Here is an 18735-nt window from a genome sequence, read left to right as displayed (position 1 = left end):
CAAACCAAATAGTTATATACAAATTATTTCATTGCACAAACGTGCAGTGTCGCATGCTTTCCATATGTGCTTTGATTGGTCCAACGCAGGGTAATGTTTGTCAGCTGAACTTTCGTTTGTCTGCAAGCGATTTTGTACAATGTTTATTATTACTACTATTATTATGTTTATTATTTATTCGGCATTAGAACACACACAAAATACAAAAATTAACAGAACAAAAGCCAGTGACATATGCCTGGAATAAAAAAAATAATAGTTTACCTTAAAAACTGTAGCCCGAAGGCCTTCAATTCCAGTGGCCATGGCCAATATATTAAAAAATCGGTAACTAAATGCTGAATTAATTAACATGCAAAGTAACCCCAACGGGCAAACAATTAATCCCAACAATCAACAAAATAAATATATGAAAATATACTTATATATACAAAATAAAAAATGGAAAATTGGCAGGTGACACAACCATTTCTGTCCCTTAACAGTTTAAAAAGAGTTTCACTCAATAAAAAAATAATAACAAAATAATAATAACAGTGAACAATAAAAGAGTACAAAACAAATAAACAAATAAATAAATGTCCGAAATAAAAAAGATAACAAATTTAAATAGGCCCCTAAACAAATAAATAAACTTGAAAATAAATAGAAACGGTTTTTATACACAAACTATGTACATTATGCAAGTAGTGTTGTTTTATATGCATAAATATGCGTATGACTTGACTGCAAATCTCTATGTGGGATGAATGCGAGGTCAAAGGTACATTTTGTATTGAATGGGTCTGACGTATTAATTCACGAGCATCGGGCCCTTGAAGTGTGACATCAGATATAAACCAGGCTACCATAAACAAAACTAGTCCCTGGTTCAGATTGTCTCATCGCTCTCGAACCATTCAGTGTGACATCAGATATAGACCAGGCTACCATAAACAAAACTAGTCCCTCGTTCAGATTCTCTCATCGCCCTCGGGCCATTCAGTGTGACATCAGATATAAACCAGGCTACCATAAACAAAACTAGTCCCTCGTTCAGACTATCTCATCGCCCTCGGGCCATTCAGTGTGACATCAGATATAAACCAGGCTACCATAAACAAAACTAGTCCCTCGTTCAGACTATCTCATCGCCCTCTCGACCTTCGACCCCAGATCGCCTAAACTACACGGTCGTATAGAAGTGTGAAAATGAGCGACCCCAACAAATATATTATGATTTGACGTGTTATTTATTTGACGGGGTTGAAAGATCTTTGAAGGTTGTTTAAACCACAAATCCACCTAGTGACCCAACTTAAAAAAAAAATCACTTGGACACTTAAAGGGAATATTGAATTAATATTCAATTCAACTTCAACTAAATTCATTTTATTGTCCACATAAAACAAGTAAAAAAAGTTATAGAAAAATATAGAAGCTAAAAGTTCATTTAAAAGAAATTATAACAACAATTATATACAACAGTTCTAGTATAAAACAAATTGTAACACATACTTGTACTTCATGCAAATGTGATAAAATGTTTGACGCCACAAGTTGGCAACGAATAGTTCGCATCGGTTAACTTGTGCTAAAGTTCTGCGAAACATTCGCTGCGAAAACAGCTGTTATGTGATGGCGATGTCAAAAAATTGCTTCCCATTCTCAGGAAGTATAAACCATGCTTTTAGGTAGTACAACATTCACTTACAGTCTTTTACTGTCCCCCAGATACTTATGTGGTCATGAACTTGTGAATGTTTTGTTTTTTATAACTGGAGATTGCCTGGAACTGGTTGCATGTAAGTTGCCTCGTTTTAACATGACCTTAAGAGTAATCAGACTGCCTCCTGAATCGTTTACGACATTATTATTAAACTAAAAGTTCAATCTTGAGGTATCCCTTAGTCTAACATCTACTATTTCAGAAGACAGCTCTTTGCGTTTTGCACTTCGTCCAAAAGGCTTTTCATCACCCTTAAGAGCTTCCAATTTGCTTTATTGCTGTTTTGTTCATTGTTTCTTTTTTTAAACTTTGATTAAAATTTAACACCTCACTGTTATAAATATCATTAGATTTTCTTACTTTATATTGATACTGTCCTTCAAAATATGTATTAAAATAGTTGTATTTGTTATTATTTGAAGTACTTTTCCATGTGACTTTAATTCAAGAGCTATTACATAGAGTTTGTTTTATAAACCTTTGTTGTCAAGCTATTGTTTTTTTAGTATTATAAAAATATAGCCAGCATAGAAATATAACTTTTGATACTGAGGTTATCCTGAACTGCTGGAGAGTATGCATTGATTGATACACGCGCCCACATATTTTACCATACAACATTAGGCTAACCCGTTGGCGTAGTGGTATCTTCCCTCGCCTTCAACCTCTAGGACCCCGGTTTTCTTTGGAATAACTCTTTAGTTTTCCTCCCAAGTTTAAAACTGAATCTTTCTTCATTATAAATCTCCATTAAAGGAACACGTTGCCTTGGATCGGTCGAGTTGGTCTTTAAAAAGCGTCCGGTAACCGTTTGTTATAAAATGCATATGGGTAGAAAGATGTTGTAAAAGTAGAATACAATTATCTACACAAATATGCCTCTAAATTGCGTGGTTTTCTTTTTACCTCGTCGACTAACACGGTCGGCCATTTATGGGAGTCAAATTTTTGACTCCCATAAATGGCCGACCGTGTTAGTTCGCGATGTAAAAGGAAAACCGTGCAATTTTGAGTGATGCTTGTGTAGATCATTATATTCTACTTTTAAAACATCTTTTAAAACATCTTTCTAAGCATTCCATAACAAACAGTTTCAAACGCTTTTTATAGACCAACTCGTCCGATCCAAGGTTTGTGCTTGTTTGACAAAATAATGTTACAAAGCAGATTTGAACCGATATTTACAGATGGCAAAAATCACAGAGTTCTAAGGCTAGGGTTTGCAATCGTCTGTCAGGTTTACAAAAATTCCATATGAAAGTAAAGGTAACAATTATTTGTATTTAATTTATCTTATTTAAAGGCAGTGGACACTATTAGTAATTACTCAAAATAATTATTAGCACAAACCTTACTTGGTAACGAGTTATGGGTAGAGGTTGGTGGTATAAAACATTGTGAGAAACGGCTCCCACTGAAGTGGAGTAGTTTTGGACAGAAGTATTTTGCCACGAATTTGATTTCGAGACCTAAGATTTAGAATTTGATGTCTCGAAATCAAGCATCTAAAAGCACACAACTTCGTGTGACAAGGGTTTTTTTTCTTTCATTATTATCTCGCAACTTCGACGACCGATTGAGCTCAACATTTCACAGCTTTGTTAATTGATGCACCAGCTGTGAAGAGTAGTCTTTGACATTTACCATAGTGTGCACTGTCTTTAAAAAAAATTCCATTCTGTTTAAGTCTCTTGACCAGGAGTCACCCATACAGTTTTCAAAAGTTTAACAAAAGTAAAAAAACAAATACAAAACTTCCATCGAAATAATGCGTCTTCGTTAAACTTATAAACACAAATCTAAGAAATAGGCCTACTTTTTGTACAAATATTGCGATGTCACATTGCATAAGAAGTTAAAACTTGACAACGATGTGAAATGGTCGGAATGCCGCTTGCAATAATAATTATTATTGTAATAAAATATTGATACTTTTTCTGTCAACTGACAATTCGTCTAAAAATGTCTTTCTAGAATGTAGGCCCAACTATAAAAAGTGTATGGGACAATGAAATTGCCATTTACACTAGTTAAACATAACCAAAAAACAAAAACTTCAGATGCCTAGAGTTTCTTATTGAGAACACAATGTAATTTTCATTTTTGCAAAAGGCACTTCCATTGGATCTCAAAATTCATAATTTCAATAACCTCTCTCTCTTTAAAAGTAGCGCCTTGAGTACCTTGTTGGTAGATACTTGCGCTTTTGTTATTTGAATTGGGGCAAGGCCATGAGCAACCGAATTAATTGCATCTGTAATAATACAAGTCTGGCTGGCAGGAAGAGAGAGGCACAATAATATTGGAGGTCCACGGTTGCAGGCAATTTTGTCAATTCAATTCAATTTACAGTTATTTCCACAAAATATTTCCGCAATTATTATAGAACTACATTGTAAAACACACATAAAAGACAGAAAAATAATAAACTGTCGGGAAGCGCGTAGGGGCAAGTGCCATAATGAGCCAGGTTGTTGCAGCGGCTTGCCTTTACATAACAAACTATTACACACTTGTAAGTTTTTAAAGCAGTTTTTGTCCAAAGTACTTTGGCACAATACAAATACAATTTACATACACATTGAGTGCATAATGGGCTATTCTAATAAATTAACGCAGGACGGCAATATCTTTAGAGATGAATTGCATAAAAAAGGAATAATGAATAGAATTAGCTGTTGAACACACATGCTTACCAACCAAAACATTATGGTATAAATTAAAGAAGAAAAAAAGTCTTTCTCGAAGGCTGATAATGAGAAACACTCTGCAAGAAGATCGAAACGGAAAGCAACTAAGAATTTCTTTAGTACCATTAACCTGCAAGACCCGGTAATTTATACATTACGAATACACTGTAATGAAATTCCATTAACAGCTACACAGCCAAGCACATTTCTGAAGTATTACTGCTTGCTAAAAGACTGTTGTTGCCTTTCCCCTTTTGTGACTGTTCTTGGAATGTCATATGTGAATGGTAACAATGCACTCCAAAACCCAGAGTCTAATGTAAAGGCACATAGTTAGGTTCTTTTGTGTATGTTTTTTTTTTTTTTTTTTTTTTTTTTTTTTAGAGCATAACCTAATCTTTTTGTTTGTACATACAAAAAAAGAATTATGGAGACAAAAAGTCACCCTCACTCTTCTCCAGCTTACCAGAGGGACATGTTAGACATCTCCTCTCTTAATACCTACAGTTATTTTATTTAGGGTAGTGTTTTGATGGTTGTCCAAAGGCTGACTGGGAACTGAATTGGCAGTAAGCTTCTCCTAGACAGCATTTTTGGCTAGAGGACACCATAGTATTTCATGTATAATTTGTGAGACATTAGTTTTGTGACTGAAATACAACGGACCAGCGAAAAGACGAGGCCAATTACCACCTAAGATACAGAAGTAGGGTAGGCATAAGTAATCATTATCACATACTATAATGTATTACCCTTTCCTTATAGTTTAGCCATTGAAACTAGCAAGGTGTGCGTAGCATAGACAATCTGCATTTTTGACAGAGATAAATATAATAGCAAATTTATAAATGTTTTTTCTTTTTAAAATTTAAATATGACACATTTAAAAGTCAAGTTAAAAAAATAGCCTATAGTCATTAAATTCCTCTTTCTGTTTTGAAAAGTGCATACACAATACAAACAAGCATAACACAAACCACTCTTATAATATTTGTAGAGTTGTTACAATAAAACGACAAAGACAAACAGAAGAGAGTAGAACAATAACAACAAACAACCACAATTTAAAACAAATAAATACAAAAAATATAGTAAGACAGTTTCTGTAAGTCATCCATTCATGCAAATACTACTTTTAAATGTCTCCAACATTGATAACTGTCAAAAGTGTGGAAAGACAACGGTTGTCACTTTAAATGGAAATTTACATATAAGTTTTTTGAACAAGTTAGCTTTACAGGCCTATAGCATTCGTATTTAAGGAAAGGCACTTCCATTTGACTGAAGTTTATGATATCGCTCTTTTTTGTATCACAAAACACAATATGTCGACAGATTTACATTAAACTTACACCGTTTGAAGATAATGATAATAGAAAGCTTCCCATCAAATACTACTCGCTAAAGTGCTGAACATGTAGTTTGTGAAAAATGGGTAAAACGAAAAATATGAAAAATATGAGAAATGTTACGAAAATATGTAGTACATGCTAAAATAATGTTTGTCTCCCGAGACGAAAAATAACTTCTTGACTTGTTTTGCTCATTTCTCAAAAACTACATCATCTCAGTAAGTAATTTAAGGGAAGCTTTCTACCACCATTATCTTCAAACCGTATCTAGTTCAACAAAAAATCAGATGCCTAGAATTTCTTATTGAGAACACAATGTAATTTTCATTATTGCAAAAGGCACTCAATATTCATAATGTCAATAACCTCTCCTTCGAAGTGCTTTGAGCATGCGTTGTTGGTAGATAGGCCTACTTGCGCTATTACTATTGATTGAGCAAGGCTATGACCAAGGGAAACAGAGGTCAATGGTGACCCGCTCTGTGAAAATGAGTTTGATGTTGACAATTATCAAGAATTGAGTTGTATGCATAGCTGGAAAGAACACACCAGCAGCAGTAGTTCGGTGTATGTCTAAGCCTTGGGGTGTATCGCGTTACTGAGTTACTCCCGTTTGAAATTAGCCAATACACCATTTTTTGATAAAAAAGAATTACAAGTTAAGTGAAGTAAAAAGTAAGAAAAAGTTTTAAAAGTTTCAAATAAAATGTTTTTTTTTTAATTGTCCACATTAAACTGTCCATAACTTAATTATGCATTGGGCGACATCTGACTCATTTTCACAGAGTGGGTCACTTAAATAAATGCATCTGTAAAAATACAATTCTGGTTTCATCATCATCACCTTAAGTCTGGCAGGAAGAGTAGTTACACACATTAAAACCATGCAGTGAACCATAACAAAAGATGATAGGAGGTCCACGGTTGCAGGCGTATCACACTTTTTGTCAAAAGTACTTAAGTAGTTTTTGTCAAAAGTACTTATGGCACAATATGAAAACAACTTACGTATAATGATTGCATAGATTATAGGCTATTATAATACACAAAATAACTCAAGACGGTGGTAGATTTAGAGATGAAATGCATAAAAGTAAAAGAAGAATGAATAGAACTAGCTGTTGAACACACATGCTTATACCGACCAAAACATGGAATATAAATAATACAAAAAATAGTATGTCTCGAAAGCTAAATGATAAACACTCTGTTATAGGGTCGAAACGACTTGGTCCGTACATGTACTTTGCAATTGTGTTTACTCTACGCATTACAGGCAAAGTCTGCCTCGATTGACGTCACGAACAGCGCCCTCTCGGGTCGGGGTCTACTCCTAAATTTGTAAATAACATAAAAACTTATTTTTTAAAACCTTAGTTAACTGTTTATTCACATTCCAATCATCACAACTTAGTGACAAAAGCTTTATTTTGAAAAAAATACCACTTCCAGGTGACTTTAAGGTGATCCCCTGGCTGCCGCTTACCAGGTTGTATCGTAATTTGGGTGTGATCCCTGGCTACACGGCAGTTAATGGTTGTATGGCTTCTGACTGGCACCCCCGAACAAAGATATTGACTAAATAGAGACACCGCCAACATAGGGCTAGATAGCTCAGTTGGTAGAGCGCCGGTAAAAGTGATAATTTAAGGGAAGCTTTCTATTGTCAGTATCTTCAAACCGTTTAAGCATGGAGGTTCCATGGTGCAAGTTTAATGTAAATTTATGGGCATTGTGTAATGTAAATTTATGGACATTGTGTTCTGTTTCCTGCAAAAAGTACCCACCCTATAGGGGCACCAAGGGCAAGAAAATCATGCCTTCGTGTTAATACAAGCCTGGCTTCTACACCTCGCACTCTGTCTGGCAGGACAATTTTTTAAGCAGCCTTATACGAGTATAGCAACAACTTTATTTGAATACAAACATTTATTACTCGGTACCTGCGCGGTAGGCGTCGAATGAGGTGCATGATGGTCTAGCTAGCACTCAAGTTTGATTCCTAGCTAGACCAGCATGCACCCCATTCAACAGATTACGCTTGCGCAATGGGTATTTGCGAAAAGTCTGCTGCCACCAAGCGTTTCAAAGTATTCCACTGTGTTATCACGAATGTGTCTTGGAACCGCCATGAGCTAAACAAGTGTTTTGAACTATAAAATATGGATACATTAAGACGTTATAAATGTAGTAAACAATTATTCGTACAAATATCCCTCGAAATTGATTGTTTTCTTTGGTCCGTGATTTGTGCATGGTCAAACATTTTGTTCTATAACATGACAGACCGTAAAGAAAAAGGAAAATCTCACAAATTTAAAATTCTTTCTAACCATTGTTAATTACTCCAAAGTGAGGAATCCGTGGTTCGATTTTCTTCTTATTAATCGTCCATCGGAATGTTTTCATCGTCTGAAGCCTCATTGTGTGCTGATGCTTCACCTCTAGCTTTGTTATACAGCCTATTCCAAGAAATCTTACGACATACAAACCAAATGCAAGGGCCAGTAACCAGTGAAATTGTCGAGATCATCCACGGGAGACAATTTTGCGTCCCGTCCGAAGGGGCATCAGCAGTACCTGAAACAAATTATAAGTAGGCCCTAATGTATTATTATTTTTTTTGTGACAGATTACAAAAATCGATAGTTTTAATTTATGGGATGAGATACATGTATATATTTGTCAACTATGTAGTTATTATGTTATCTGATGTTAATTGATGTTGAATTTAAAATTTATTTTAAATTTGAATTGATTTTTATTGTTATATTTTTCTCTTAAATTATATTTGTGATAAAGAAACTATATGGTAACATGTTATTTTAAAAGTTTTAATCAAACGTAAAACAAAAACACAACAATTCAAGGGATTCAACCTAAAAAGATGTTAAAGGTGAGTTTTACGGTAGCAGGTGAAAAACTCTTTTGAGTTGTTGGTTCTGAAAAGAACCGGTGGTTAACAACGTTTCGATCAGTTTGCTCTGATCATCATTCAGGGGGATGCTGGACTCTGTAGTTAGATGCTGCTGAGTACTGCCTTGGAGATAAACTGTAGTTAGGCTTAGCTCGATGAGGCATGTAGGCTGGAGCTGGGACAATACTGTAACATTCGTGCCAATCAGCCAGTAGAGGGCGCCAGCACGGCTCCGCGGTGGAGCTAGTTGCTGGTTGGCCCCCTGCTGGAAGATTGGGAAACCCGCTCGCGTGGAGATGTTTTCCTATGTCTAGATCTGTGAATTTGTAAACAACCGTACGGATGTCTGGAATAAAACGGTCAGGAATTCAAGCAGAAATACCGATTTTTAGTGTGTTTCATTGCTCCGTATTGTTGTGGTTATTGACACGGGATTTTTGTGTTACAATACCCAATAGTGGGGAGGGAGTGTGTGCTCACTGAACTGAATCAGTCGGTGACAAGCACAGGGGAGAGAGAGAGAGAGGGAACCTAGAGGAGACCGAGGGTACAGATGACCGTATTCTATATATAACGGGTAGGGATTTACACGTGGTGCTACCGCAAACCTCACCTAAGTATCCTTCCACATTTTAAATTCTACTTTAAAAACACCTCTCGGCTGCGGTACACTGGAACTAGCCAGAATCCTTCAGGTTTAAATTTGTTTTTAATTTCTTTTGTAATTGTTTGATTCAGTTTTTATTTTTGCAATACAGAAAATAAACAAAAACAACAACAACAACTCAAGAGGGCAAACATGAACAAAGGACAAACAAACGAAAGAACAAATGAAGATTAGAACCTGTTATTATACAAAGTTGTGTCTACTCAACAGCAATACTTAGAGAATTCAAGTTATAAGTGAATAAATCATGCAGTACAGGCCTGCATCTGAACACATCAAAACATATTCTTCCGCATTTGTTTTACTTGATAATCCAAACCCTTAGCTCTTTCCAAACGCACTCTTCAGTAACATAAACGGTATGAGGTAGACAAAGGGACTATTGATCAAACAATGCGAATTATAATCCGTGCATGTAAACAACAGTGAATTGTGGAAATGATTTTTCAATAGATGAAAACGATTATGCGAAACAAATTTGTCATGCCGAATGTTCGTACTATAAAACCCAACCATGGGTCGATTTCACAAAGAGTTAGAGCTAGTCCTAACTTAGGTTTAGTTCATAGAGATATTAAAAACCTAAAGCTACTGTCCTAAGTTTAGGACGAGTAACTCGTCCTAACGCAAGATAAGACTAGCCTTAACCATGTGTGAAATCCGACCGGTTGTTTTACGTCCATTGTTGGGTGTATAGCACAGAGGAAGAGTCCTATATAGGGCCCGGTGTATAGGTAGAGGTCAATTACGAACAGGGCAAAGCTATATGAAACCTTCTTGAAAGACTGTACCAAATTAAGGGGGGGGGGTGTGATTCATGGGTTCGCAGATCTTCTTCTACAACATTAGAGTGATACACCATCATACCAAACGAATATATCCAAAATTTTAGTTCTCTTTCTTTGTTCAACCCCAAAAATTGTTTTTATTTGTGACAAATTAAATAATTAAGTCACACATGGTGCTGCCGCAAACCTCACCTAATTATCGTTCCACAAACAAAGATCTACAAAGATCTAAAATCCTACTTGAAAGATTTTTTTTGTTCAGCTGCTCCACCCCGTAATGAAGTTCCACACCTCTCGGCTGCGGTACGCACTATATTTGAACATGCCAGAATCCTTCAGGTTGAAATTTGTTTTTAATTTGTTTTGTTATTTTTTTATTCAGTTTTTATTTTTTCAATACAGAAATGATACAAAAACAACAACAACAACCCCCAAAACACAAGACGGGCAAACATGAACAAAGGACAAACAAACGAAAGAACAAATGAAGATTAGAACCTGTTATTATACAAAGTTGTGTAGAAAAAAAAATCAAAACATATTCTTCCACTTTTGTTTTACTTGATATATAAATCCAAACCCTTAGCTCTTGCAATACACTCTTTAGTAACATAAACGGTATGAGGTAGACACAGGGACTATTTATCAAACAATGCGAATTAGAATCCGTGCATGTAAAGTTTCAAGGGAGCTAAATTTGTTTGGAGTTGGGGTTGGAGTTGGAGTTTGGATTTGGATTATTATTTATTTTTTTTACCATGGAACGGCCGTGGACCCGTACGCCCAAAAATTACTTAATTACTCACGTTGTTTTGCAGGAGAAGCATCACTGCATGAACCCCCCTCGCAGTTTCTTATCTGTACATCTTCATATGTGATATTGAAGATGTTTTCTTTCAGGTTGGCTCCATAAATAACCCACTCTTTCAGATGTTTTGAGTAGCGTTCCACCCTTACAGAAGATGAGGAATTTGTGCGGTAACTTGCAGGAATTCCCTCCACAGAGATAGCACCATTTGAGTCAACAAATGCACTGATGTCTGTAATATAAACCACGTTATACGGATACCGGTTTGAAAACTGTTTATTTTTTTGTGATTAGATATTTATTCATGCGTAATGGGAAAACAGTGAAACGTCGCAATGTGAATGGCTCGCACAAGTTTGAAACTGCTTCAACTGTTCAACTGTTTAGCTGTATACTCACCCAATTCTTTAGTGCTGTTAATGCCTATAGGGGAGACACATATAAAAATAAGAGTGTTAGAGGAAATGATCTGATGATAACGATTATGCAAAATAAAAACTGTCATGCTGAATGTTCGTACTATAAAGCCTAACCTAGATTGACAAGAAGAACAGTTGTTTTACGTCCAGTTGGTGTATCGAGGCAAAGGTCAATACGAACAGGGCAAAGCTGATGAGAAACCCTCTGGAAAGACACTACTGTGTTACAAAACATTCGTTTCCTCTAAAAGTTAGTTTGTGTTTTCTCAAAGTATTTTTTCGAGGAAACAAAACTTAATTTCGATTGCTGTTACAACCTTTCATTTTTTCCCTTCCTTTTAGGGGCTCTGTATGTTGGCAATTAATTAAAATCAAATCAAAACACAAACATGACAAGAATTGTACCCAGTATCCAATGTGATATCCAGTGTGGTATCTTTATCCAAATAATAGCGTTATCAATACGGTCACAAAAAGTGCATTATAACAACTAAATAAAACAAATTTAATCTCGCTTATTAAAGCCATTGGACACTTTCGGAACAGAAAAAAAAATAAAAGTTCACAGATTTACAAATAATTTACAGGGTGTACAGAAGGTAATGGTGAAAGACTTCTCTTGAATATTAGTCCATGAAATGCTTTACTTTTTGAGAAAACATTGAAATAATATAAATTCTCGATATCAAGATTTACGGATTTTTTTTAAACACATGTCACGACACGGCGAAACATTCGGAAACACGGGTGTGTTTTCCCGTTATTTTCTCCCGACTACGATGACTGATTAAGCCCAAATTTTCACAGGTTTGTTATTTTTATATATAAGTTGTGATACACGAAGTGTGGGCCTTGGACAATACTGTTTACCGAAAGTGTCCAATGACTTTAAACGAATTATTTAAACTTTAGGCATAGGGTTTCATTTTGTATGTCGTCAAGGGTATTGCCGTCTGGCTTCCATATGATGCTCTGTATAAAAATTACAAGACTTTGTATTTGTGAAACGCTCTCAACTTACGTAAAGTGGTGAAACTCTTTTCAGAAGTTTCGCTCAACCCAAACGAATCATTTGTAAACACCTCAAACTCGTAGAAAGTGACAGGCTTTAAGTTCTCTAGGATGAATTCCACTGTGCCGCTTCCATTGACTGCCTTGTTTATGATGGGTTCCTCAGGTGTGCAAACAATCAAGTGATATGTCCTCATGTCAAATGATGAGTCATAGGCCGGACAACACTGAACAACTGCAGAAGTTGAGGTGATTTCTTTGACGTCGCATTCTGGGGCCAGTGTTTTCACTTCAGTGCAAGAAAAAAAACATACAAAACTTAGCATAATTATGATAGGTTGTTTTGATGTTGGGGAGGTATTGCTTTCTGCGCTACCAGCCAGGCTTCTGATGGATGATACCCAAGCCTGGACTGTTAAGGGGGTAACCCTGTTCCAGCCCAAGGAGTGGGCGGTAATGGCCCCTGGACAAATAGTTGATTTGTAGCCCACACCTTGAAGTGGGCTTCAGGCCTTGTGTGCATGGCGACTTGCCTAAAAAAGTATCACCCCCTACGGTACCCATCATTTCAGGCATAATATTTGGTCCTTGGGAACAAGTATTACAATATTTTTTAGCACTAGGCCCTGTATTTTAAAGGCACTGGTCACTATTGATAGTATTGTCACAGTCTTCTCACTTGGTGTATCTCAACATTTGCAATAAATAACAAACCTAAAAATTTGAGCTCAATTGGTCGTCGAAGTTGCGAGATAATGAAACAAAAAAAAACTTGTCACACGAAGTTGTGTGCTTTCAGATGCTTGATTTCGAGACCTCAAAATCTAATTCTGTGGTCTCGTTGTCAAATTCGTGGAAAAATTACTTCTTTCTCGAAAACTACGATACTTCTGGAGCCGTTTCTCATAATGGTTTATACTATCAACAGCTCCCCATTTACTCGTTACCAAGTAAGGTTTTATGCTAATAATTATGTTGAGTAATTACCAATAGTGTCCACTGCCTTTAACAGAAGTCGACTGCGCGGTGCTAATTGTAGTACATGTATGCTTACCATGTAATTTAAGTTGAATTGCTGGGGGTGGGTCCCTTAGTTGAGGTGTAGAAGCAGTACACTTCAGTTCCATATCGTGATGCCGCGTTATGGGTTCAATTGACCAGTAGCTTGTTGTGTTAATTAATACATTTTCTCCTCCGCTTGTTGTTGTGCTATCATCAGTCTGTTGGAGTTCTTCACCAAGGTACCAGCGAATGGTAGCTTGCGGTATGGTACCCTGCATCTCACAACTGAAATTGTGCAGATGGCCCTGTGTTATGGTCACAGTGGCTCCATTTGCTAGAAAACCACTTCTATCGCAAACTTTAAGGAACATTGAAGATGATGTTGGCACCACTATAGTCCAAAAGGAATACAAAATACGTTCTTTTTTTGAGAGAGATGAATTCGCAATTAACTTTCTGCCCAAGACATTAAAAAAAAGATGAATCAAAAGACTAAAACCTGATTGTGGCTAACATGTGGCTAACACACCGAAAGTAAGTGAGGGCATCCCACATTGTTTCAAGAGCTAAGTAATTATTTTAAACACATTTCATTAATAGCAAAGCTCATGCGTTATAGAATTATCTCTCTGTATAGTCCGAACATTGCCCAATGGAGCAAAAATCAACTCAACAGGCAGTAAAGAAAACAATTCCAACTTTGTTAGTATTTACGTATGACAACTATCTTAGTAATACACCAATAAGGCACATAAAGAAATGCAACACAGCAGCAGCAGCAGCTCATAAAATACAAAATAGTTCTGAGAGCCATACTTTTTCAATTTTATCAGAAAGTGTCTGCTAGATAGAAGGCTTAATATTGTTTCATGCGCAAACTCACCATACACTGTAAGTGCGGCATTTGCAACGCCATATGCAACTTCACCACTGTTGTTCGATGTGATAAACTCTACCTCACACGAATAATTTCCGGAGTCCGGTTCAAACTGAACCTCATGGAGTTGTAGAACACTATGTGTGGCATTACGTGACACATTATAGTTTGACACAACACCTTCTCCCTTTTTGTATGGTGTTTCTCTCGAATGAAAAGAAGCGAATTCCACACTGTTGTGCACCCACGCAAGCTTGTGAAATATAAAGAGAGAAGCTTGGTCGTTTTTTAAGCTAAATTCACAACTCAACGTAGCTGAGTTTCCCTCCGTGGTGGCTTTTGACTCCAACTTAACCACTACGTCTTGACTCGGGCACCCTGGAAATAAAATACATGTGTTGGGGAGAAAGAAAAGAAAATAGACAAATAGTATATCTTCAATTAAACTTTTAAGAATAATGGGGGAAACACTTCAAAGGATTGTACACGTTTGGTAATTTGAACGCACTGTTTGTTTTAACCCCCTTATTTGTAGATACATTTCAGAAGGTGGTAGTGTTTTTTAGATATTGTCAAAAATATGAAGCTGTTATATCCAAGCAAGAAGAATAATCTGAAAGGGAAAACAATCTGAGAAACGTATATACTGTCAGTATTAACACTTCTCAGATTCAAATTGTGGGAAATAAATAGTGATATCTTTTTCTATAACCAAACCACTTTGAAGTGAAAGGTTTCTCGAAATACATGTCACTATCTAAAGCTGCACAGTAGACTTCTTTTTTCATTGTAACCGTCCGAGCAAGTTTGTATTGCCATTAATTATGCATAGTAATTACCACGTAAACACTGACCCTTTCAGCAATATTGTTAATCAAAAACATTGAAATCAACTTATTAACGACCCAGCATGCAACATATTAAAACACTCTTTCTTTGGTTTCAAGTCCTTCATTAGCACTTCTACAACCATTTTTATAGAGACTGTTGGAGTGACTGATGCAAAGTTGTGTCCCGTTCCATATGCAAGACAAAAAAGTGACAAGAAACTTTAAGCGCTGCATTCCTGAACAGGCCAGCTTTCATATAAATGCACACAACTTGAGAGCCTGTTCACAAAAGTCATCACTTTGATAAATCTTATTTGCGCCAATTCACTTTTTGTAGACATAAAATGGCAGACCATGGCGCAGCCATGTAGGCCTACATGTAGTATTCAGTGTGATAGACAGATTATATAGTGAGTCTGTGTAAGCGTCATGCACATTTTATTTCTTCAAAGACATTGGACACCATTGGTATTTGTCGGGGACCAGTATTCTCACTTGGTGAAACCCATCATACGCAAAAAGTAACAAACATGTTAAAATTTGGACTCAATATATTGGTCATCGCAGTTGTAAGAAAATATCGGGAAAAACACCCTTGTTGTTGCACAAATTTGTGTGTGTAAAATAAAAACTGTTCGCATTTTTGCTACACTTTTATGCCTCATAGACACACGTCTATATAGACCTTTATCACGGTGTAGCCATCTTGAATTTCTCCTATTGATAAAATAATGTTAGAACAAAATAGTCTGGTTCCTATTTACAAAATGATTAACAACATTCATTATTGTTATTCGATACGAGGAACATGACCAAGATGGAGGAAGCATGGTACAGGTCTAATAAAGGTGACTGATAACAGAAACTGAAAATAGGCAAAGCTGCACAAAAAATAAAAACATAAAATATAAACCTTACCACAAAATATGTGACTGTACATGACAACGACAATACACACTGTGCGTTTCCAGCTATCCATTGTTAATCTGAACTCAGTGGTAGCTTTAACAAAAGATGGGTTGAATCAGAGGTGAAGTTGCGTCAACAATTCAAAGTACACGAACCACGCAGGAAGTACAAAAGGCTCTAAAAAATTAAAGTAATAACATAAAATTAATATTTAAAACTGACAAACTAGATTACAAGTTTCTGCAATAGAAATCGTTATTCCAAAGTACACCGATTTGATGAGTTCGTTTTAAGACACTGGGCACGTTTGGTAATTACTCATTATATACTAGCAGACAATCTTACTTGGTAACGAGCAACGGAGAGCTTTTGATAGTGTAAAATATTGTGAGAAACGGCTCCCTCTGAAGAACATAGGTTATTTATCACTCCAATAATATTTGAGTTAAAATTCCCATTAAGCCTTTTCTCATGCATCTGAAGGCACACAAACTTGCGCAACAAGAGTGTTTTTTCTTTCATTGTTTTCTTGCATCTTCGATGACTATTTTGAGCCCAAATGTTCTCATACATTATTTGATTCATGCATTAACGTTGGGATACACCAAGCTTGAGTATATTGGTCTTTGACGATTATCAAACGTGTCCAGTGCCTTTAGGAAAATGTCCTTTAATATTGGGGAAACAGCTTGGGTTATTGATGCTGCATGTCATTATTAATTGACCAAAGTAACCAAGCTAAATGTGACCACACGTACATGTGCATAGCATCAGTTCTGAATCCAAAAATTCCTCTACCCGGCAAGAGAAAAGGGAAATGGATGTTTAAATTTTGTTTAGTCATGTGCAAGTAAAAATTATGTTTATAAATCAATTGAACAATATTGCCAGGTGTTTCTGACACAGTTTTTCGGAAACATTGAACAGTATTGCCAGGTGTTTCCAGGTGTTTCTGACACAATTTTTCGGAAACATTATATATACAACACCTCATCTGTGTCACATGTATCCTTTTTATTACAAAAACTATTTGGTCATAATTTTCACCTGATTTTACAATTAGTGGTCAGGGAGTGTTAATGACATTACATTGACATACGAGGCGTATTATGAACCTAAATATCCACATTGGTATTTTATTTTTATCAAATTAAAGTACAGCAAAATCTAGTTCAACACCACTGTAATAACGACGGCAACAAGGGTTGAACGAATATCAAACGACAGTCTACTTTATTTAAAATGTGATTTTTGCCATAACCACATAGCAATAAGTACCATACACCGGAATATATCGTAGGAGGTCCTGTTTTCGAGGTGTCCCTAAAATCGTGGCAAATCTTTTATCTCTCTGTGCATGATGTAAACAGTCCCTAGATAACAATGTTGTGGTTTTATTTGCCAAGCAAAGAGTCTCCTCTCCCTTGACCAAAACTTAGAAACACGTGAGGCTCCATTGGTTATTTGCACTTGTAAATGCAAAAAGTATAGTATTTTAGGCATTTCTACAAGGTACAAAAATATGTCATAATGTTGAGGCCATAAACAAAATATTTGCCCACCCAAAAAGTTTCACCAAACACTATTTCAATTCACAATTCATGATGATCAAATCATGTGTCTGAAAATTTTGCTGAGCATTCTGAAAATACAGAGGCTTAAAGAAGCCATGTGCCTTATATCATTTTCTAATATTTTTGGATTTTTTTATTATTTTTTAACCTAATATCAGTATTATTATAAATATTTTTTTTTTGTTTTTGCAAATTACCATGGTAATTTTTAAAATTTCATTAAAAAATATTATGAATAAAACGAATGCTGGCTATAGAGGCATACACAGAGTCTCAAAGAACACTTGAAGTCACTGCAGATGTTTCTTCCATGTATGGCTTCACCAGGAAACCATACTTGCTTGTTTGCTGTGAAAACAGGAAAAACTCAAACCAAATGGGGGCCAGTTGAAGTCATCGAAGATCGGTGTGTAGTGTGAACATTTCAATGTCCATCAAGTTTTAATATATGTTTGCATATTTCATATTATCAAATGAAGATAATTAGGGCATGGGTTGATATAATTTGTTATGGCATCATTATTTTTTCCCCAATTCAAAGAAAAGGGCATAATACCGTGAAAACTGGTAAGAGGAGGATACGTGTGATAGGATTTTACGATAACGCAAATATATTAGACGTTGATTCTGGAACTCACCTTTCCGTATAGACCGAAATTAGACAGATCTGGTGGGTTATATTATATCTATTATAGACAAACAAAAAACAGAAAACAGATTGACAATTTACTCACCTCCGTGGTTTTACAACTCTCCTGTTTACTGAAATACAGCAAAGAAATTGTGTTAGCAGTGCACGACAAACGCCGGTTTTGGCAGAGTCTATTGAATATTATTTGCAAAGTCACGAATCGGCAAAAACAAAATGGCTGCAGCTACAGACTGTAAACTTGAATCACGCCCTCTATTATATCATATCACATAATAATTAAAAACGCATCACCGTTGGTTTATATATTATGGTTTTATCCCGACCAAACTTTTTTACGGAAAAACAAATAGTAATTTGAAATATTTACCCGTTTGTATTATATTGAACATGTACTAAAATAAGAAGCAAAAACAGTTGTTTTATCTATGATGTAGGCCTATGTGCAAGCTAAGTTTTCCCAAAATGCAAACAGCGCGCCGTGGCTGACTTTCACCGTCTATCCGGATGAATGTGACATCGTTCGTCAACCCC

General features: G+C 36.0%; 1 protein-coding gene across 1 annotated transcript; it reads right to left on the bottom strand.

The window, feature by feature from the left end:
• Positions 1-7797: 7797 nt before the first annotated feature.
• LOC117301582 lies at positions 7798-18373 on the bottom strand. Its single transcript, XM_033785611.1, has 8 exons — positions 18287-18373; positions 15988-16155; positions 14246-14617; positions 13415-13753; positions 12371-12649; positions 11330-11353; positions 10929-11162; positions 7798-8330 (listed from the first exon to the last, which is right to left on the bottom strand). The coding sequence occupies exons 2-8, from the start codon at positions 16046-16048 to the stop codon at positions 8134-8136; spliced, it is 1506 nt and encodes a 501-aa protein (XP_033641502.1). The 5' UTR covers positions 16049-16155; positions 18287-18373; the 3' UTR covers positions 7798-8133.
• Positions 18374-18735: the final 362 nt, after the last annotated feature.

Source organism: Asterias rubens, chromosome 17 (genome assembly GCF_902459465.1).
Source record: "Asterias rubens chromosome 17, eAstRub1.3, whole genome shotgun sequence".
Classification (NCBI taxonomy): Eukaryota; Metazoa; Echinodermata; class Asteroidea; order Forcipulatida; family Asteriidae; genus Asterias; species Asterias rubens.
Note: the sequence above shows the minus strand (reverse complement) of the source record. Positions and strands in the feature narration are given on the sequence as shown.